The 22,186-nt window shown below is 41.7% G+C and overlaps 2 protein-coding genes across 7 annotated transcripts; one reads left to right on the top strand and one right to left on the bottom strand.

The window, feature by feature from the left end:
* cnot10 (CCR4-NOT transcription complex, subunit 10) lies at positions 1–16,591 on the bottom strand. Of its 6 annotated transcripts, none has more exons than XM_079504048.1 (20): positions 16,548–16,591; positions 16,354–16,393; positions 14,080–14,171; positions 13,771–13,932; positions 13,366–13,519; positions 12,596–12,732; positions 12,168–12,251; positions 12,005–12,088; positions 11,476–11,593; positions 10,823–10,972; positions 8,515–8,717; positions 7,816–7,937; positions 5,540–5,719; positions 5,257–5,337; positions 3,968–4,081; positions 3,006–3,136; positions 2,767–2,799; positions 2,312–2,439; positions 1,850–1,925; positions 1–937 (listed from the first exon to the last, which is right to left on the bottom strand). In XM_079504048.1, exons 3-20 carry the CDS (start codon positions 14,128–14,130, stop codon positions 768–770), a joined length of 2,178 nt encoding a protein of 725 aa, XP_079360174.1. In that variant the 5' UTR covers positions 14,131–14,171; positions 16,354–16,393; positions 16,548–16,591; the 3' UTR covers positions 1–767. The 6 variants fall into 6 exon arrangements, with proteins under 6 accessions (XP_079360174.1, XP_079360171.1, XP_079360173.1 ...); XM_079504045.1 differs by lacking the exons at positions 16,354–16,393; positions 16,548–16,591 and adding an exon at positions 15,638–15,790 and having other exon boundaries at positions 1–634; positions 732–937; XM_079504047.1 differs by lacking the exons at positions 16,354–16,393; positions 16,548–16,591 and adding an exon at positions 15,797–15,911.
* A 1,358-nt stretch (positions 16,592–17,949) lies between these two features.
* On the top strand, positions 17,950–19,871 carry calhm6 (calcium homeostasis modulator family member 6). The gene is made up of 2 exons (XM_079503568.1): positions 17,950–18,531; positions 19,232–19,871. Exons 1-2 carry the CDS (start codon positions 17,986–17,988, stop codon positions 19,691–19,693), a joined length of 1,008 nt encoding a protein of 335 aa, XP_079359694.1. The 5' UTR covers positions 17,950–17,985; the 3' UTR covers positions 19,694–19,871.
* The last annotated feature ends 2,315 nt before the right edge of the window (positions 19,872–22,186 follow it).

The raw sequence follows: 22,186 nt of genomic DNA, 5'->3' as shown, positions 1-22,186 counted from the left end.
CAACACTTAATTATGGCTTTATTTTTATTCCACAGAATAATTCATTATTTTGTTTTTTCAGCTAAAAGTCACACCTTGTACGAAAGGTTTCCATTTGTCCACCAGTTATTTATTAGTTGTATTTTCCATCCAAGTTAAACGTCCATATGGAGAGATATCAGTCAAGGAACAAGGAGAAAGTACTACTAGAACGTCTTTAGTTTTGATCAATTATAATGAATATTTCATGTTTGTATTTTCATGTTTTGACGATAATGGATAACAAAGTTTGCATCCAATCTGTCCCAGCATCACAACATTGCACAATAGTCCTCACACAAATTCAGTAAGAATTCAAGTAAGTCACACTGTTCATATATACCGCAAATAAAATTTATTTCCCACATTTTATTTGCTACAAAGCAGAGTTGGACTGCACATCATATTAACAGATGTCTCAGTCACAAAACGGAAATGGGGAAAACTCTTCTGCGAACAGAGAAATATACCAGTTCTGCTCTGGACATTGCTGGTGATGAAAGCCCTTTCTCCCAGTCCATATCATGTGGAGGGCTATGATATGAATACCACACTCCATGCCAGATCTCTGCTTTTCATAGGATCTACGACCAGAACTGTATGGCTGTTGACGCTGCTGGGGAAGCAGCATTATAAATAATAATTATAATAGGGTAAGGGTTGTCATTTCATGATGGGTCCATAAGGTGTAAGTGAGAATGTGTGTGTCATACATGATTCTTGGGGGGCTGGGTAAAGGGCTGGGGCGCTCATTTGCGCTGGACTTGTGTGAAGGGTGAAGGCATCTGGATTGGCTGAATGGGCTGGACCGACTGGAACGATTGCACAGGTTTCTTTCGTGTGTCCGGGGACGCTGTCTGGAGTGACGTGGGGAGGAGCTGGTTCCGTTTTATAATCTGCAGGGCTAGTTGTGTGTTCCCTGGGTGGATGGAAAACAGTTAATTCGATTCAAAGTCATAAGAAACCGCAAACATTATGCTAAAATAGCAGATCTTCAAGGTGTAGATTGGCTATTTCCACAAACATTATGCTAAAATAGCAGATCTTCAAGGTGTAGATTGGCTATTTCCAGCAAAGGATTTGGTGTAGTGGGAAAAAGTGAGGTGACCAAGTATAGATCCCTGGGGGACCCCAGTCAATGAAGAAGTACAGAATGTATGGTTCAAGTGGTTAACAGTTATGGAAGCAACAATGCAACATACACAATGTAGGACGCCAACCCGATCTCACAGAAATACGTAAATTCCGTACATACGCGCCTTAAAAAACCCAAAATCTGCACATATTACACGACTACTGTTTTGACCACGACGGAGGCGTGGCTTTCACTAGTACGGAAGTGCTATTTCACAGTGGCTGGTCAGGCTGGGTCAGTTCGGGTTTGACATAAATTACTATTCTGTCCATATCGGGTTACAACTCGGACGGGGCTGAGTCGGCTCTACCGAACTTCCCAACGCTCGGCACGGCAACTCGCGGCCCTTTAGGGCCACTCGGTGGTGTCTCCAGTGGCTCAAGTTTGGTAAAGACGGCACCCCCTCCGCCATTGTCTATGGGGAGGATTTCAGTGTCACATGTACGGATTTTGGGGTTTTCTAGGCATGTATGTACGGAACTGCAATTCCGTACATATTTACATATTTCTGTGAGACTGGGTAGAGGATACATAACCATTCACTGGGAGTTCCTCAAATGGACGTACGTACTTGACAAGTCGGAATATAGCCACAAACAAAGTGTCCCACTGTCCCTGGCACTGGCATCATATTGACAAACCTTGAATGAATTGTATTAGTGAATTAAGAGAGAGGCTGTATAAGAGAAGCCTCACCGTTCTGCAGCTCTAAATACACTCCCAGTAGGATGGCTTCAGGAGGAATCTCCTTTGGGTTCACCATTGAGGCAGCCTGGGGAAGAGAAGCAACTCAAATCACATGTGGTGGTAGATATGTGGATTACGTTGGATGCAGCGGTTGAGCCGTTAAATGCTGACATACGTATCTCTCATCTCTCATTATGATATGAGCCATTTTTACTGTTGAACTATAATGAAGAGCATGTTTGGGAAGGCAAGATATTTCAATTACGATTCATTTAACAGCTGTGTGAATTTAGATTATAATAACATTCTACCATATAAATTGGTTAAAATAAGTGTTATTCACAAAACAAGTAATGGATTGCAGCTGTGTGTGTGTGTGTGTGTGTGTGTGTGTGTGTGTGTGTGTGTGTGTGTGTGTGTGTGTGTGTGTGTGTGTGTGTGTGTGTGTGTGTGTGTGTGTGGAGGGGGTACCTGATGCAGGCATTTGCGGGCTTTCTCATACTCGCTTCTCAAACAGTACGCGCTGCCCAGGTTGAAGAGCATCATGGCTCGGGCAGCGCTCACACTGTTGGGGTAACACAGGGGTGTCTGCTTCCCTGCTGCAAACACAAAACCATGATGCTAAATCAAATACTGTGACGATATTACAGGGACTATTGGTGCTTGTCAAAATAGGTACCTACTGTAAATGGGTAATAGGCAATAGAACAAGCGAGAATAGTCAGGTTATTAAGCTTGGACATTTTCATAACTTCATTGTAATTTAAAACCAGTGTGTGTGTGTGTGTGTGTGTGTGTGTATATTACAGTGACACATGTCTGTGGGCTTAGTGGGCTAGCCGGCATCTAATTGTGTTACTTCACACACAATAAAAACAGATTTAATGTTTTGTACATAATAAGGATTTGTATGACAGTACACTCACATGGCTCAACAGGTTCGTCCCCTTTGTCCGATCCTGTGGACGCAAAGACATCACCATTACGTTTCATGTAATCACCGATAAAGAGCTTGAGATGGTCAATGTAGACGGTAATGGCTCAATGTAGACGGTAATGGCTCAATGTAGACGGTAATGGCTCAATGTAGACGGTAATGGCTCAATGTAGACGGTAATGGCTCAATGTAGACGGTAATGGCTCAATGTAGACGGTAATGGCTCACCTTGGTCCTGATCGCTGGTCAACACCCCCAGGGACACGTCGGTGACGTTCTCAGGGTTGAGGTGGGAGATGGCGTCTGAAATCCTGTCCATAGAGATTAGTGCCTCTGAGGCGTATAGGTGACCCAGAAACCTGAGGGAGAAAATAAAACACAGACAAAAAGTATTACATTATTACATAATGATAGAGGAAGGTACTAGGAATTATATATTTTTCCAACCAATTTAGCTATGCCAATTTCCAATTTCCCCCACTCGTATAATTCCCGTTACTGCTGCTGACCCCTACAATTGGTCAGGTGGGAGGGTAGTCTCACGTAGCCAGACAACTATTCCACAATCTCCGAATGCTACATAGAGTCTGGAATTCCACCTCCCGGAATCCGAGTAAACGGTTTCCGTTCACAAAGGTATATTTTAAAATACCTTTAGAGCTTATTTTTTATTTCCATTTCTGCTAAGCAGCAAGCTGTATATGCTTAGATGATGTCTACGGCTAAATCCTAAAATATTAAGGATTAATTTGCATGACTGTAATGCCAAAACAGAAGTGGGGAGGAGGCTTCACATGTGCTTTATATTTTACTCGCTTACTACGCTTTAATTGCGAGAGGCAACAGTCTGGCAACCCGAGACTAGTGGGAAGGTGTCTCCTCTCTGATACAGCCCATTCTTATCACCTGATAGTGAGTTGTTTCACCAGGGGGGCGTGCCATGTGCAGAGAAACGCCATCGGTTCCTCTACCTGCTGAACCAACCTGTAGGAGTCACTACGAGTGCCCTCCCCACTTGGCTTCCCACCCTTGCATTACAGCCAATTGTGTTCAGGCCTGGCCAAGCCGGCGGTACTAACCCCTGGTCTAGCAGGAATTTGACCTCTGCAACAGCCATGCACCACTACTAGGACTTTCTGTGGCAGTACGAAAAAGATGCTTTTGATTTGTGTTATGATCTGATTTCTTACTTGAGGGAACCGGAAACCTTAGTTTGATGAAGGAGCTTTTCTGCATGATTTAGGGCCATGAGGTTGTCTCCCAATGCTAAAGCCACATAAGCACTACCGGCCAGTATGGAACACCTGCAGGAGACACAAACATTTACATAAACAGTAATAAACACAAAATAAGAAAACCACATGATCCAGAGGCATCCACTCTTCATTCTTATATTGTCATTATTAGCTTTGCATATTAAGGTATTTTTAAGGTATTTATGTTTTACTTTATGTAGAAAGTACAGAGGGGAAAAAAGAACAAACAGCAGACACCGACAAAATTGATACAGGACACAGAAATTACATGTCTCAGCCACACATCTCAATTCCTGTCCAATTTTTTTTAGGATTAAATGTTAACTTACTTTAATCAGTGCCAATTGAAATTCCTCAAACCTCAATGTGAGACATTTGATGTGTTTCAGTCAGGAGAAAATAAATAGCTTTTGACCTGACTGAGTACAAATCAGGTTTATATTTACTATTTAGTGAAGTAACAGTAAGTACAAGGTCAGCCACTGTACAGTGAGTGGATATAACCTTATTCTTCAACCAACTACAACTAGAAGGAGATTATGTGCTCTAAGAGATGTAGGAAAACAAGATTGAAAACAAGTGTAAGTCAGCCTAAACCTAGTAGTGTAACGTGAGAAAACAGACAACCGTAGAGGAAGAGGGGAAAAGGGAGGGCCAACCATAGACATATATACATAGACGCCTCATTTGCCGCTGCAGTTCATTGGAGCGACGTGTATCCCAATGAAGGCGGAAGTGCAGTGCTGAAGGCTTTTTTTTTTTTAAACAAATCTTTATAACAGTCATTACAATATACATTACAAAACAAGACAAACAAACAAACACAAACAACAAAGTTATTAACAATACAACATCAGAGCCAGGGGGGATTAGATTACTAACAGAAAACATTAAAAGAGTGAACACAAAGCAACAGTTCTCCGCAGCTTTCTTATTTAGAAGTGCTGAAGGCATTTGCTGAAGGCGACTGCGTCGCTGCCCGAGTGACGTCACTCATGTGAATCCTCCATGTCTCTCGCTGTCACTCAAGTGACTACTGGCCAATCACAGCGCGTCTTTTCCGGGACTTATGTTACGCACGCGGAAGCTTGACAAGCTTCCGCTTTGCTTCCGCTATTCTTCGCAAGGAATGTCGGGAAAATAGTGCCTTCAATTTTGACACACGTCTCAGAGCCGGAAGGGGCGTCTATGTATATATGTCTATGGGGCCAACACTTCCTTACCTGAGGTTCTCTACTTCTTGTTTTCTAAGAGGTGATGACGGGGCTGCAGACACAAACTTATCCGCCTCCTGGCCTTTTCCACTGGAAAAACACAGCAATCATGAACATTTGTATTTTCACACACGATTTCTTAAGATGCCTAGTATGGGAATGCACGCCACATTTAAGGCTGTGAATGGGTGGGTGAATGACCTTATGCCAAGCCGAAAGGCTATGAATAACAGGCTGAATGGATGGGTGGGTGGCTGAATGAATGACCTTACACCGAGCCCTGTTCCCTCACCTGCAGGCGTCGCTGTTCTCGCTGCCACTCTCCGTACTCCCCGACTGGCTGGAGCTTTTGGATCCGTTCTCAGCCTTGGTTTCCTGCTGCTGGTGTTCAGGAAGGAGAAGCAGGGCGTTCCGCAGGCAGATGGCAGCAAACTCCATGCTCGCCACTGGAATGGCTGCTGACTGGCCTTCGCTGTGTACATAGTTACACCATTAAGCACTTAAGCCCTACATACTTTGTTGTACGCTGAATTGTTCAAATAACAGATCTACATGCTCATTGCTCACAACATGTCGCATAGAAAAAGCAGCTCATAGATTATGTTTTATTTTTTATGTTTGGCTATGTTTTGGCTTCACTGATGAAGGCTTAACCGCCGAAACGTTGGTTTCAGGTCTTAATCCTAAATAAAATATTGACACTTTGGCTATCAGCGGTTGCGGCCACTTTCTTGTTTTTTCAAGATTCCCTCTTGGAACGCCAAGGTTAAAGTAGTCTCACAATCAGAGATCTCTGCCAACTGATACGTACGAAAACAACAAATTCACTGAATGGGCTTGGACAGTGGAGAAACCCAGTACCAACAGATCTACTGAATGGGCTTGGACAGTGGAGAAACCCAGTACCAACAGATCTACTGAATGGGCCTGGACAGTGGAGAAACCCAGTACTAACAGATCTACTGAATGGGCCTGGACAGTGGAGAAACCCAGTACCAACAGATCTACTGAATGGGCCTGGACAGTGGAGAAACCCAGTACCAACAGATCTACTGAATGGGCCTGGACAGTGGAGAAACCCAGTACTAACAGATCTACTGAATGGGCCTGGACAGTGGAGAAACCCAGTACTAACAGATCTACTGAATGGGCTTGGACAGTGGAGAAACCTAGTACTAACAGATCTACTGAATGGGCCTGGACAGTGGAGAAACCCAGTACTAACAGATCTACTGAATGGGCTTGGACAGTGGAGAAACCCAGTACTAACAACAGATCTACTGAATGGGCCTGGACAGTGGAGAAACCCAGTACCAACAGATCTACTGAATGGGCCTGGACAGTGGAGAAACCCAGTACCAACAGATCTACTGAATGGGCCTGGACAGTGGAGAAACCCAGTACCAACAGATCTACTGAATGGGCCTGGACAGTGGAGAAACCCAGTACTAACAGATCTACTGAATGGGCCTGGACAGTGGAGAAACCCAGTACCAACAGATCTACTGAATGGGCTTGGACAGTGGAGAAACCCAGTACTAACAGATCTACTGAATGGGCTTGGACAGTGGAGAAACCTAGTACTAACAGATCTACTGAATGGGCCTGGACAGTGGAGAAACCCAGTACTAACAGATCTACTGAATGGGCTTGGACAGTGGAGAAACCCAGTACTAACAACAGATCTACTGAATGGGCCTGGACAGTGGAGAAACCCAGTACCAACAGATCTACTGAATGGGCTTGGACAGTGGAGAAACCCAGTACTAACAGATCTACTGAATGGGCTTGGACAGTGGAGAAACCCAGTACTAACAGATCTACTGAATGGGCTTGGACAGTGGAGAAACCCAGTACCAACAGATCTACTGAATGGGCTTGGACAGTGGAGAAACCCAGTACCAACAGATCTACTGAATGGGCTTGGACAGTGGAGAAACCCAGTACCAACAGATCTACTGAATGGGCTTGGACAGTGGAGAAACCCAGTACCAACAGATCTACTGAATGGGCTTGGACAGTGGAGAAACCCAGTACCAACAGATCTACTGAATGGGCTTGGACAGTGGAGAAACCCAGTACTAACAGATCTACTGAATGGGCCTGGACAGTGGAGAAACCCAGTACCAACAGATCTACTGAATGGGCCTGGACAGTGGAGAAACCCAGTACCAACAGATCTACTGAATGGGCTTGGACAGTGGAGAAACCCAGTACCAACAGATCTACTGAATGGGCTTGGACAGTGGAGAAACCCAGTACTAACAGATCTACGACTACTGCTTTGGCCAATCCTGATTTCCTCATAATATGAAGGAAGGACTGCCCTAAAGTATTTGCATTGGTTATGCAACGCTGTTACTCATTTATTTATTTTTGTTTCCACAGTTTTAGCCCATTCAATGAATTTAGATTGATTAATCAGAAATCTAAGATTAATCGACTGCAGCCAGCACTCTCAGCTATGTACAGAAAGTGATCAATTATATACACAGGGCAAAAATCTGTGAAGTAGTCCTTTAAGATTAGGGGAGGCAGGGTGTTTGAAGGATAGTGATATCAACTGACCTGTAAGTAGTGTTCTGGGTAGACTGTGATGCGAGGACGATCTTGCGATGGTAGCCCTGCCCAACAATAGATTGAACTATGCCTTTTTTACTGGGCAGACCCTTACTCTCTTGCTCCGAACCCTGGAAACATAACAATACCATGGTGAGAAATTAAGTTCTCAGCATTCACTCATCATCATCACCACAAAAACCCTAAACTCTAAAACTAATACTAAACCAATAGCTTCCAGAGTCACTAATGTATCAATATTTGTTTCCGCTACACAGCACAGTATTTCATTTACTGTATGTGAATGTGGATTATGCATCTCTGTCTCAATAGCAAAATGGTAAATATGAAAGAATTTTAAAAAATCGGTTTAAAACTCATTCTAATGCAACAGGCAGGCTGATTGTCATAAAACAAAAGCAAAATTCTATAATAGGATTATGAAAATCATTGAACCCATTTTGGGCAGGAACCCCTTTTGGTTTTAGCATTATGTTTTAGCTAGCTAGCTTTAGCTATTGAAAAATAGCAGATCTACAAGCGGTGGAGTGCTACGAGCTTGTAGTTCTGCTATTTTTGAAAAATCGAAGAACCACTGACATAGAAACATAGCTTTTCCAGAAAACTGTCAGGATGTAGAAGACATTTTTAGAATCTGATCTCAGGTCAAAATGGGTTAAAATGATATACGCATCAGGTAATCCTTACCCCCTTGTTGGCGGCAATGCAGCACTCTGCCAGCCGTAACCACAGTCGAGGATTGGAGTGGTAAACCTGTACGGCCTCCATCAGACACTCAAAGGCGGCCAGTGGCCTCCCAATGTGTAGCAGCTGAATCCCACAATTATACAGCAGCTCATAGCGCTTGTTGGCAAGTAGGGCACACATTGGGATACCTGCAAACTTCTTAGCTGAAAAGACACAGAACAATAGTCATTAGAGATATGTGTATTGAATTTAGCGATTTATTAAGTCAGCGAGTAATTATTAAATTACAGAGGGGTGGGAGTATATAAGTTTTTACTTCTTCTCACTCCTTTTCGGATATGCTTAGTCTCTTTTTTTGTCTTTTTCTTTGTTTTGTTTTCTTATATTTTAAGCTATTTATTTTAAGTGCTTTTCCTTGTAATTAGGAAATACAAAGAACTGTTCTGTTTTATTTATTTTATTTCATATTCTAAATAAACATGACAAACAAAGAGAACAATCTGCTAAATGTTGCTGCTGCTATATACCTGCTGCGAAACATAGGTGTTCTCCACTTTTTCCGTTCTCATTTTTCTATTGTGACCAAGCACCTTATATTATTTATAGTTTATACAGTATGCTACATGTGTCTGTCATGTGACTTTGTTACTTTCTTTATTCGTATGACTATCTTTGAAACTGCAAATCATTGCGAGCTTCTACAGAAATCTTTGCCTACTCTTTAACACCTGTAAACTTGCAATGTGACAATAAAAAATAAATTGAAACGTTTAAACAACTTTTAGTCAGTCACAAGTCTTGGCCAATCACACCCTGATCCAGACTTTAAAGGGTAAGACCACTTTTTTAGAGGTTTGGGTTGTTTTCTTACCTTATTATGGGCAAACTAGTCCATTCCATGACTTATTTCGCTCCGTTGTGTTGTTTATAAGACATTTGAGAACTAAAAAAAGTCGCTCATTGACTTCCATTGTAACAGGGAAACAGCTCTCAAAGTCAGTCTTTTAGCACATGAACCAACGCAACAAAAGCTGATTCTGACAGTTTATGACACCAGGAAAACTCATACGGTTTTATTTTTAATAAAAAATGTCAACTTTGTCTTGTTTTGACTAATTTGTGTAGAAAGAAGATCCGGTAGGTATGCCTACACCGACCGAATCACTGCTGTGAAAAACGATCTGATTGGACCAAAACTGTACACCACTTCCTTATTGGAAATGACGGGGATGTAAACACATGGATTTGATCTCGTCCGCTTGTCACTAAAAACATACACAATGGACGTGTTTGAGGGAGACACTTTAGAAGACACTTTACAAGAAGTGTGTAAAGTGTCTGTGTCTGGGACTGCTCATATGCGAGGCTGCAGCTGGATGCATCTCAAACAGCGTGGAGACTTCTGTTTACAAACGAAACCTCGCAAGACGACCCGCGAGAGTTGGGAACGCCGTAGCACTGCTTCAGTCTATCTCCGACTAAAATAGTAACTTTATAAATCTATCTTAAAAGACGAAAATAAAACCGTATGAGTTTTCCTGGTGTCATAAACTGTCAGAATCAGCTTTTGTTGCGTTGGTTCATGTGCTAAAAGACTGACTTTGAGAGCTGTTTCCCTGTTACAATGGAAGTCAATGAGCGACTTTTTTTATTTCTCAAATGTCTTATAAACAACACAACGGAGCGAAATAACTCATGGAATGGACTAGTTTGCCCATAATAAGGTAAGAAAACAACCCAAACCTCTAAAAAAGTGGTCTTACCCTTTAAATGTCTCAAGAAAAGAAAAGGCGCTCGTCCACCAAGAAGCTGTGTTCAGTGTTATTTTGTTTACAAATTTTGATTTAATTTTAGTCTTTTGAGTAAAATTTAGTTAATTTTTTGTCATATTTTAGTCATCCGAAATGTTTTAGTGTTAGTCTAGTTTTAGTCGACTAAATATAAGATTTTAGTCGACTAAATATACAGTTGATTTAGTCGACTAAAATGTATTTTGGCAGGCCTTGGCGGTGTCGTAATGGCTGCTGAAAATAGCAGACGTGTTGTGAGCTTGTTGATCTGCTATTTTCAGCATGCAACTAAACATAAAATGACTTGTCTTTTAGTGGATCTCTTTTCCACTAGTCTCTCCTGAACATTTGTCCAGGTTTTATTTGTTGATGAAATTGTCAATAGATTTAGTCTTAGTTTTAGTCATCGTAGTTTGGTTTTTATTTAGTGTTTGTCAGTGAAAAATGTTAGTCGACAAACATTTTGTGTCATAGTTTTAGTCAACGAAAAAACACTAGCTGTGTTCCTGTCAACTCACACTGCCCGTTGCCGCCGTCCCCTAGCTGCGCACACGTGTGGTCATTCTCCTGCAGGGCCTTCTTGAAATAGAAAATCCCGAGGTTGTGTTTCCCCATTGCAAAGTGAATGCAGCCCAGATTGTTCCAGAACATACAGCGTACAGATTCACCTGGGGGAGTTGAATGAAGAAACAATTAGATACATCATCTTGCATGTATCCATCCAAGACAATTCAATTATGAAGATGTACAATGTTAATGTCCATCTCAATGTTATATATACTAGGCTGCATGGCGTGCACCGTAAAAAGCAGATCTATTACAGATCAGATATTTTTGGTGCGTGACCCCGGTGCACAACCAAGTATAACTCACCCATTCGTTAGCCTGGGCAGCATTCCTTTTCGTGTTTATGATCCGGGTCGGGAGCGGATGATATCGTTACGTCATGTAGGCTTTTATTGGGAAGGTATTATTCTTCCGGTTTGAGGGAAAGGAAGTTCTAGTTTTGAGGGTTCCGGCCTGATGACAAAACAATGACCTGACGTAACGAATATCATCCACTCCCGACCGGATCACACGGCAATTTAGTAACACAGACCAGACTTTCCTCCGAGGTGGAAAGCGTGATGACTGGTGACGCGAGGTTAACCATTTGTAGAGCATTCAATACCTGTCTTCATGGCCCCAGGATGCTCTGCAATGTTGGAGCTGTTGAGCAGCTTCACTGCTTTTCTGTAGTTTCCTCTCAGGTACTCGAAGTTACTCTTCAGGAAGAGAGAGGGTGCAGACTAGTGGAGGACATAGTAAAGACGAGTCAGAAGCATAACAAAACACATGAATTGAGGTTAACCATGTAATCGCCAAAATACTTAATTGTATATGAAAACGGCCCAAATTAGGGTCACCAGGGTTAATGTGATTAAAACACACACTTTCCTCTCCTTTTCATTAGTTAAAAATAAAATGCGGTCTGAATTCATTCAAATGAAGAACAAAGTGGAATGTCCGCACACGATGTAATTCTGCTCCCCGTCCTCTTTATTTCAACCTATAAAAAACATTCACATTCCACTTTTTTCTTCATTTGATCACTTTTTGGGTCCAGCACCGTATTTAAAAAACTGGGATGTGCATATCGTTTTACTTCTTTACATCTGAATTCATTCAAGACATGAATTATATCAAACATTTGAACTCACATTCCCCGCTGTATTCATCACAGATTTGATCTCCCTTTTGCATGCCTTCGATGATTTCATCTGAATGTAGGCTCGCACTTTATACTGTACAGAGAAAAATACTTCAGTTATTTGCATGTAAAGTGAAGGAGTGTACCAAGCAGCGATGTATGAATATATATACCTGGTGCATCTTTGATTTGGCTGCCTCAATCATAGCAATAAACTCTGCCTTCTGGTTTGTTCCATCTTTGTTCGACATATTGTTCTGGAATTAAACAATAAGCTAAATTCAAATGGCCTGAAATGGGAGACACACCTAACTAGAAATATCATTATCATTATATATATATCACGTGTTTGCCTGAAAACCAGGCAAGCTGTCTAAATTGTTTAGTTTCTTTTGTGAACAGAAAATAACTGGGTTTTCCCCACTTCAAATATCCAGAATAGTTCAAGATCACTTTCAGTCCAATAAAAAATAAAACTCAAATACAATATTTGTAGAATAACAGTGTCAATAATAACTGGAGCTCTCTTGGGACAGATGGACACAATTAGATTTCCAGTCATTTTAGATTTTAATACATTTTAGGGACTTTTTGTAGGTACCTCTCCTTTTCCGTTTTTGTTGTTTCCTGTAACAGCGAGTTTCTCCAGTACAGCCAGGAGATGGAGAGCCTTCTCTGGCTGGAATGTTAGCAGGTACAGATCCACCAGCAGGAAACAAACCGCCTGAGCAAACTTTTCTTCTAGGACAAATAACACAATCAAGCCATGCCAAACTGTTGTGTGACATTTAAAACACAACTCCTGCATATTTGTTAATGTTTAATTTTGTATAATTAAACATAAAGCTGGAACCATATTGGAACCATATTCTCTATCAAGTTAGGACCTCTACTGTATAACTAGCATGACATATATAACTAATTATATCTGTATAATCCCTTTTTTTTGGGTCTTTGTTGACATTTTTGCTCGTATCTTTTTCTTTTCAGGCCTATGACGGGGTGGGTTGGGAGGGATTAATTTATTGTTCTTTATTTACAATTTGTTTTGATATATGTTTATGTTGCATTTAATTGTTATCATTACTATATTTTTTCTTTTATTTTATTTTTATTTTTTTGTCAACGGTGGTTGGTGCAGGGGTTTGGGGGTAGGATTTAAAAAAATTAGGCAAGGGGCAAGCCACTGATAATAATTTGAATTACACTTTGTGTGCACTTTCTTTGTATGCCTGTACCTGTGCCTTTCATCCAAAAAATGAAATAAAAAAATAAATAAAATAAAGCCATATACGCTATCTCATTAAACATTTAAACCTATAACAAGAGCTTTAGCAAGCCTAGAAGAGTACATAAAGAACTACAACTTACCAAACGGTTCCAGAAACTGGTACAGTTTCTCTCCAATGGCAATGGCCTCAAAGTATTGTCGCATATGATAGTGAATAATGGCTTGATTGTAGTACAGCAAACTGTTTTCCATGTCATCCAAACCATCTACGTCTTCCACTGACATGGTGTGAACCTTACATGAAACATTATTTATTAAGTACCAAGTATACACACAAGATATATCTGGAATATAGAAACAGGCACACCAGTGACAGTATCATATCAACTCTCTCTCTCTGTGTGTGTGTGTGTGTGTGTGTGTGTGTGTGTGTGTGTGTGTGTGTGTGTGTGTGTGTGTGTGTGTGTGTGTGTGTGTGTGTGTGTGTGAGAGAGAGAGAGAGAGAAAGAGAGATGGGGTATACTATAACCCAAATATCAAGTTACCTGGTTTTTAATCGCCATAAGAGTCTGCTTCAATGTCCCTGTGGTACTTTGTCCACTTTTGTAAAACTCTGCAATAGCTTTATTCATCACAATCTTGTAGTCTTCTTTGTTTTGCTCTTGCAGGGTTTCAAGTTGTTTCAGGGACTCGTCATATTTTCCAGCCTGTCAGAAACAGGAGTCAGTTATTTTCCGGATAAGCAGTTAGCCCATGTGTTCACTGAATGTGTTCCAACTGCAGTCAAATGATCACAGTTGTGCACTACAGTTCAATCATGCACAGATGAATGGTTGATGAATGGTCTGATTTACCGTGAACGCTTCAAATGCACTTGTAGCCATTTCTTTCTCTTGGTCTGTCATTGCAGGGGAAGAGGAGTTGTCATGCTTTGATGCGTTTTGTTCTAGTAATAAAATGAAAGACAGAATGTTTGTTCAGCAACATGGGTCTTTCTGTCTCTCCAGCTCTTTAGTACACACTAGAGCGGTACCCTTTAGACGCTGGCCTACTTGGAACGATACAAGTTGGAATGCCCCACCCAGTTATTTTGAATGTGTCCCTTTTATGCCCATATATGGAGTTATTTGTCTGGCATGCCCAAATATGGAGTCTATGCAGATATCAGAAATTCAGAACATCATGTGATGTCAGAACAGACCAGCTCCATATATGGAGATATAGGGGTGATCAGGGCCCGACCCAGGCAGAGGCTTTTGTTCTAGTTCTGGACAACTAAACGGTGTATATCCGACAGATTCGACACCGGGCACTGCCCTCCCTGTGGTGGTGTGGAACACGTACAGTCAAATTTGTAGTCGGTGGGGTTGAACGGTTCTCGAGTTACGACAGATTTACAGACTTTTACATTTATAGTTAGATAGTGGCTCTCAAAGTGGGGTCCTGGGTGGCAGGGGTCCGCAGCAAAATTAGATAACATAGCCTCACAATCATTTGAATGACTTCTTTAAATTTGAATGACTAAGCTGTATTGTATACTTTGGCTATTCAAAAAAGCAGATAGACCTTGTAATTATTTATTTATTTTTACTCGTGAAAATAAATGTTGAATATATATCCATTTTTTACTCAAATCTTTGCTCATTTCTGGAGATCCCCGGCACAAATTATTTTTCAGATGGGGTCCGCAACTAAATACATATCATTTTGCGGGTCATTGGAAAAGAACCACCGCTTTCGCTTTAATAGTAAACACAAAATACATTTTAATGTCACCCAATCTGCATCTATAGTAGCCTACCATACAAACATAACGTATTTCAGCTTGTGTTCCAGTTCCAATGTTATGCTCATTGTCTGCTCATTCACTTGTTTACTACCATCTCCACAGACTCCACTCGTCCACAAATATCACGTAAATCAACTAATACCTTTGCATGACAGCGAGTCCCTAAAAAACTAAAAACAAATATTGCACCCAGGGAGTTGTTTTTGTTTGGGCTTATATTTTCTACCATCTGGTGCTTCCAGCGGAGCGTTGTTGACATTAAAACCTCATTTAACCTCTGTCCGTACCACGGTGTTGCTCGCCTTAAAAAAAAGGAAAAGATCTACAAGGCACAACGCGTCGCATATAGACGCATTTATAGCTTGTAGATCTGTTATTTTTTTGGCAAGCTATAATAACCGTTCGTTGGCGGTCCATGATGCTATAGCTATCTTAGCTTACGTTAACCGACAGACATTCTGGTGTTTACCAGGACGGCGAGCAAATTGACAAGAAGCGATGTATTGTGCTAATTGACCGAATGAGTGTAACTTTATTCCTGTACTCACGCTAACATTAGTTTATTTTAAAGCCAGTACGGGTTAGCTAGGTGGCTAACATTAGCCCGTGGGGGGGACACTGACCTGTATTTTCTGCCATTTCTGGGTCCTTCATGAAGATAATTTGATTTTATGAGTCCGTAATAAGGGCGAGGTAAACCGTAAATTGCATTGAATTACCAGGTCAAAAGGATAAAATGAATCGTTAATAGTGAAATTCTACTGTTAGGAATATATGCATACCATAGCCGAAATATGTCCCAACAAGAGGTACTTTCTTTTGCCTAAGGTTCGGCTGCAAGGCAGTACTTCCGCTCAGACTGGTTTCAAATGTGTATCCTAGCTCCTTTTTTCAAATTGAAGGCTCTGATAATAACAACTTAACAAGGATTAAAAAAAAATATCATATTGGAATATTTGTTTAGGTTAGTCAGTAAAGAATATTATATTAGCAAGATAATTAAATTATATTCTAGCTAAAAGGGTAGCTCATTTGACCACTTTTATGTTTACACTTTATTGTGGAGATGGTAGGCTATTTTATGATGACACCACATGGCTTAGGAATTGTGAATAAGAAATAGGTAAGGGATAATATCTGGCTAGGTGGTCATTGTCGGGAGATAATTCACCGACAGGGCGTTTAACCACCGAGGCGAAGCCGAGGTGGTTACACTCCCTGAAGGTGAATTATATCCCGACAATGACCACCTAGCCAGATATTATCCCGCTTATTACATGGCTAACTAACATAAATGAATCCATTGATCCAAAACACAACAAAAAAAGTATTCCATAACTTCGCGCTGGCTGCGTCTGCCCAGCTGCAGGGCTGAAGCACTGTCGGAAAACAAGGAAGTGAGTTGATCAAATAGAATCCATTTTCGGGTCCAGCTGCTTCGTCTATTTCTCGCTCAAATGTTTTCAAAAACATTTTTAAGAGCAATGTTTAGCTGTAAATTACATTGTGTGTCACTAGTGTGTGTGTGTTTACATGGCTGTTATGTTGGAAACGGCAGTAAATCAAGCGGGCGCAGCCGCGCAGCTGGTGGTGCTCAGAGGGTTTGATTAGGCAGCGGTCATTATACAGCGGAGCGGTCATTATCATGAGATAACTCACCGCTGAATTAAGCGATTGACCAATCAGAATCAAGCATTCAACCAAGCCATGTAATAAAAAGGTATAACATCGTATAACGATTATTTTTTTCCCGTCTTTTTACTAGCGCATCTGCAGCCTGGAAGGAAGTGCTGCCTTGTAGAAATAGTTATGGCAAAAATAGAAATACGCCCCGACGGCCCCGTCAATCAACGTCGCGTCACCAGGCTTTCAGCAGTACGGTGGTAACCTCGCGTCACCAGGCTTTCAGCAGTAGGCTCTGTACGGTGGTAACCTCGCCTGACGCCTCACCAGGCTGTCCACCTCGGTACGGTGGAAAGCCTGGTTCCCATTTACCCTCCTCCTGTATCCGGTCATTCTCACAGTTTCTGTATCCGCTGTAGAAGCAGTGCGTCCAGAGAGTGCGTCTGGTCCTTAGATCAAGGATCTGTCAAGCATCCTCAAATAGTATTGCCCGCGGACGGCGGACCCACATCGGATCTGAAAATAGCTTGTTCCAAGGACCCCCATACAAGAACAATATGTTAAAATGTTTCAAAAATATTCAAAACGTTTTTCCAATAATTTGAAATAAATTACATTTTTTTTACATTTATTTACAAATCGTTTCAAAGTTAGGACAAGCTATTTTCCACCATGCATGGGCATCATGCATTGAACATTTTCATGAATTGAAAATGGTGGGCCCTATTGTAAACAAGTGTAATGCTTTATGGTGTCGTCCACTCACAGTTAACAGTTGTATTGAGTTGTACTTGAAATGTACTGTAATTCTGCAAACTGTTAATAAATCAATCAATCAAATCAATTTTTTGGGGGGGGGGGGGGGGGGGTCCCAGATATAAATGGCATTAAATGGGGGTCAGTAGCCTATGCATGTCAAACTGAGCATCCTTTTCAAATGGGGTCTTGCCCTGAAAATGAATTTTCAGGGCAAAACCTCGACCTCGCGAGTGCAGACTCGGGCCCCAGCCTGGTACCCTAGTCAAAATATGCCGGTGCAGCACATCCTATCCATGGGGAGTTTTGGTATGACTCTTTATTTTTGCTTTACCAGCGTTGAGTGACACCTCGCGCCTAATAGCCTACCACTATTATCACCCTCACCCATAAATAAACCATGATGGTAGTGACTCCAGTGGGTATTTAAGCCACTTGACACCGTGTTGTTGGGGGCGGGGGGGGGGGGGGGGGGGGGGGGGGAACTGACGCAACGGATAGGGGAACTAAATGTAACCTATAAGGGGAACAAGAAACATTTCCATTCAAACGCTCAGAGCAGAGGCACCGTCCGCGTCCGTTGCACAGAAACATGGACAAATTCAAGACCGTCCTCAGCATTGCTGCTAATAAACAGACCAACCTTGGATTAGTTGCTCTGTTGACTGCAGCCGGAGAGCAAATATTCTCAACGGCAGTGTTCAGGTGTCCCTGCAATGACTGGAACTTTTTCTATGGCATGGTGTTTCTTCTCGTGCCTGCACTGGCACTGTTAGTGTTAGGATACATCTTAAGCAAAAAGACATGGAAACTGTTTACTGGACTATGTGTTCACAAATCTAAATTATCTAAATTATGCAGAGTGAAAACTTGTATTGCAGTTATGATCATGTTCTTGCAGATAACCACAACCGCAGTTGTGGCACCTTTCAGTTGGATTGCCGTGGCCCTGCTCAATGGTAATTACTTTGAGTGTGCTTTCACTGGTGTTAATGTAACCGTCTTTAAAGATCATCTTTGTGGCAGTACGTTGTCACAATCAAAGTGCCAGGACGAGCTATACAAGTTTCCATGCCCTGGAAAAAGCACTGTGCCATACAAAGATGATGTCCTCGCAACTCTTCGTGCAGAATCCCAGGTGAGCAAGTGCAGTGGCACTGTTTCCACTGTAAACAGAAAGGTGGTTTTGTTTATAGTCTCTGCAGCTTTTTCCCATGTTGTTTATTTAGTAGGCTACGTTATGCATGAGTTATACATCTGACATACCTAAACGACAAACCTGGGGAAAAATGCTTACCACTAGCTTTTTCACAGATGTGTTCATAAAGGTGTGAACTGTCACATATCAATTTGTTCCAATTTGGTTCCCTGGGGAAACTGTGTGACAGCTGCTGAAAGTTGGGGTACCATTAACAACATATATATGGCAACATTCTCTTTAAGTAGCATGTGACATACCAGGGGTTTTTCATGATTCTGAATCCATTGCAAGCATTAGTTTTGCACGAAAAACACTCCTTGGGCTAAATATCCACTTGCCCAAATGTGCTGACCTGACGGCTATGGCCGTTTTTAGCCGAAGGAGTGTTTTTCTTGCAAAATGAATGCTTGCAATGGATTCAGAATCATGAAAACCCTCTAGTTTGACATGTCACATGTTGCTACTTAAAGCATAACGTATTTTGCCTTATAGGTACCCCAACTTTCAGCAGCTGTCACAAAGTTTCCCAAGGGAAACAAATTGGAACAAATTGATATGTGTTAGTAGACACCTTTATGAACACATTTTTTCCGTGCACTAACTTTACCTAACTAATTGTGGACGGTGGTTATTACAGATAGCGGGTTGGCTGGTGATTGCATCCATCATAGTGTCCAACCTGATCCTGACCTGTGTGGCGAGGTGCAAATCCCCCATCAGCTACCTGCAGCTGAAGTTCTGGAGGGCCTATGCCCAGGAAGAGAACGCCCTGCTGGAGTCTTACTCTGCAAAACATGCCAAGGAACTCGCCGAAAGGAACCTTAAGAGCTTCTTCCAGCAGACGCCACCTGCGCCTATCATCTCCCCTTCCAACCAAGACTGGCGGCAGATCTCCAGATTCTACAGGTTTAACCCCAACGACCACTACTATAGCATCATGCACCAGTATGTGGAGTGTGATAAGAGGGAAGCAGATAATCGCCATAGTCCTGACCATGGCATGGGGTCAATAATACTGCACTCCATTCAGTCAGATGGTCCCAGCCCTGACAATCCTGCTGTACTTTCTTTTTTGGACGAGGCTAAAATGCCATTGTGATGCCTAATTTATACTTAGCGTGGAAGTGTCTTGCACTGAAAATAACTGATATAGCTTACACACGCTCACAACGTATCACACTGCAATGCGTTATGACTCTATGAGCTTGTAGACTTGTTATTTTTGGGAGCGAGACAACGTGCAAATAAGTACAAATCAGGTTCCTTTGGAAACTATCCTCAGCAAGTCATTTTTGAGTGGTGCTCCAAGGAACAGCAATGTCCGTCCTAACCTATGTGACTGTTTAGACTTTAGAGTACCAGTGAGAGAGAGAGAGAGAGAGAGAGAGAGAGAGAGGCAGGGGGGAGAGGGGAGTTGCACCACTCAGTTCACACAGGTGTGATTTGTTTACAAAATAAAAGGATATATTTGTGCAGGTATGTGCTACTATGTGGCCTGTTTTTGTCAGACAAGACTGTATGTAAGTGCTCATCATTTTGGTGTGTAGACTTGCTGACCTACAAATCTTGCACCGTTTTGTTAATTTTGAACACTTCAAAATAGTCTGGATGTTACAACAGGCGGTATTATACGATTTCTCATTATCATGTGGTTATGTGGTCAAGTGTTACAGTCATAGCTTGGAAACCAAGTAGGGTGCTGACAATGTCTGTTTCCTGACAGGATACCAGAAACATCTTCAGCAACTTGTGGTATTGCAGGAAAACATGTAGGCACAACACTGAATAGCTGACCTATTTTCTCTGCACATGCCAACTTAAACATTGTCTTTGTGGTCCAAATCATTGTTGAAATTAAGCTCATATTTGTATGGCCAAGATGTGATTTACTGATTTATTGTATTAACGTTTTCAATGCACTGTTGACTCTGAATGTAACCTGAACCAAAGCTTAGAATGAATGTGAACTTGTAGATATTATGTAGATATTGTTGAATTTAGTACATGTATTACATGTGATTGTAGCAATATGTAATGAGTGTAATGGTATGGTATACACTCAGAATCTATGCTCTAGATTTGCTGTCTAAGTGCTGTAAAATCAATACACTCACAGACTCACTCACTGTAATAGCGGTTGCAAGACCGGATATCCTTTGAGAATGGAGCATAAAAACCAGAGGAAGTGATAGAGAACACTTCTCTATCTGACTCTCAGTACTGTATTCATCTGCACAATAGACACTGACAGCTATAGTCATGAGTCTTCCAGCAGACGCTGGAAGACGCTGAAAAGATGGCATGACTTTTCCCCCCATCATAATTCCAATATTAATAGATGAAATAGCTGTGCTTAAAGAAATACATGTTGCAGTCCTGAAATGTGTGTGTGTGTGTGTGTGTGTGTGTGTGTGTGTGCGTGCGTGCGTGCGTGCGTGCGTGCGTGCGTGCGTGCGTGTGTGCGTGCGTGCGTGCGCGCGTTTGTGTGTGTGTGTGTGTGTGTGTGGGGCATTAAGCAACTAGTCGACTAGTTTACTAGTCGACTAGTAAATCCACTAGTCGACCTTGTTGGTACTAGTTGACTAGTTGATAAGGAAAAAAAAAGAAAAAAGTTTATTTTTTTTATTTTTTATTTTTTTCCCGATTTTGTAGGCCTCAAGATCAGGTAGAGTATAGTTATAGTCACCATGTACACAGTTTTTCAATGTACAAATATTTATTAAAAAAAAAAAGGAAAAAAAAAAAGTTTATTTTTTTAATTTATTTTATTTTTTACATAATAGGTAGTAAACTGTGTGTGTGTGTGTGTGTGTGTGTGTGTGTGTGTGTGTGTGTGTGTGTGTGTGTGTGCACGTGCGCGTGTGTGTGCGTGCGTGTGCGTATGATGTGCATGTATGTGGGGTGACTGGGGAAACAGAGACCCATCCATCAGTAATGGAGGACAGCTCAAACACAGCCCTCTGTGACTTAAAGGCAAAAGAGGAGAATTCAGAGTTCACACCCATGCGTACGTATGTGAGCGTGCGTGCATGCTTGTGTGCGTGCGTGCGTGCGTGCGTGCGTGCGTGCGTGTGTGTGAAAGAGAGAGGTGCTTGCATGTGTGTGAGAGAGAAAGAGAGCGAGAGAGATTTGTTGTACAACTCCTAAAATGAATCACAACATATACTTCAGTGTTACAAGAACCTATAACGCATCTCTGACTAACTTGCTTCTTTGGCAAATGATGTACCCAATTTTACCCAGAAACTGCAAATGTGTATAGGATAAACACAAAGATATGTTTGGACAGTGGATAATTTGTCATTTAGTATAGTATACTATATGCAACATGCAGCATACTGTAGCATTGTATACTGTTTGCTTTCGGTATTAGCTGTTACCATGTTAAGTGAGCCTAAAGGGTGTGTTCTTCATTACATCATCACTATACAGAACAGAGGCGTCTGATGTCTCAAAAACCAGATGGGCAGGAATTCAGCCAACTAGTCTCCTGATCAGCCAGAAAGGGCGGAAAGGGAGACACGCAGAATAGATGAGGAAAGGGTGGGAAAAGAAAGTGGAGTGAAGAATCAGTAAATATTTGGGGGTAGAC

This window comes from Electrona antarctica (assembly GCF_951216825.1).
Source record: "Electrona antarctica genome assembly, chromosome: 6".
NCBI classification, from domain to species: domain Eukaryota; kingdom Metazoa; phylum Chordata; class Actinopteri; order Myctophiformes; family Myctophidae; genus Electrona; species Electrona antarctica.
Note: the sequence above shows the minus strand (reverse complement) of the source record. Positions and strands in the feature narration are given on the sequence as shown.

Coding starts and splice junctions, on each gene's coding strand:
- cnot10 (XM_079504044.1), bottom strand. CDS start 15,668: ATGAAGGACCCAGAAATGGCAGAAAATACAG. Junction 5,338..5,539: donor GAGAACAGCGACGCCTGCAG/GTGAGGGAACAG, acceptor GTGTTTTTCCAG/TGGAAAAGGCCAGGAGGCGG. Junction 3,137..3,967: donor AAGGTTTCCGGTTCCCTCAA/GTAAGAAATCAG, acceptor TTTCTCCCTCAG/GTTTCTGGGTCACCTATACG.
- calhm6 (XM_079503568.1), top strand. CDS start 17,986: ATGGACAAATTCAAGACCGTCCTCAGCATTGCTGCTAATAAACAGACC. Junction 18,532..19,231: donor CTCTTCGTGCAGAATCCCAG/GTGAGCAAGTGC, acceptor TGGTTATTACAG/ATAGCGGGTTGGCTGGTGAT.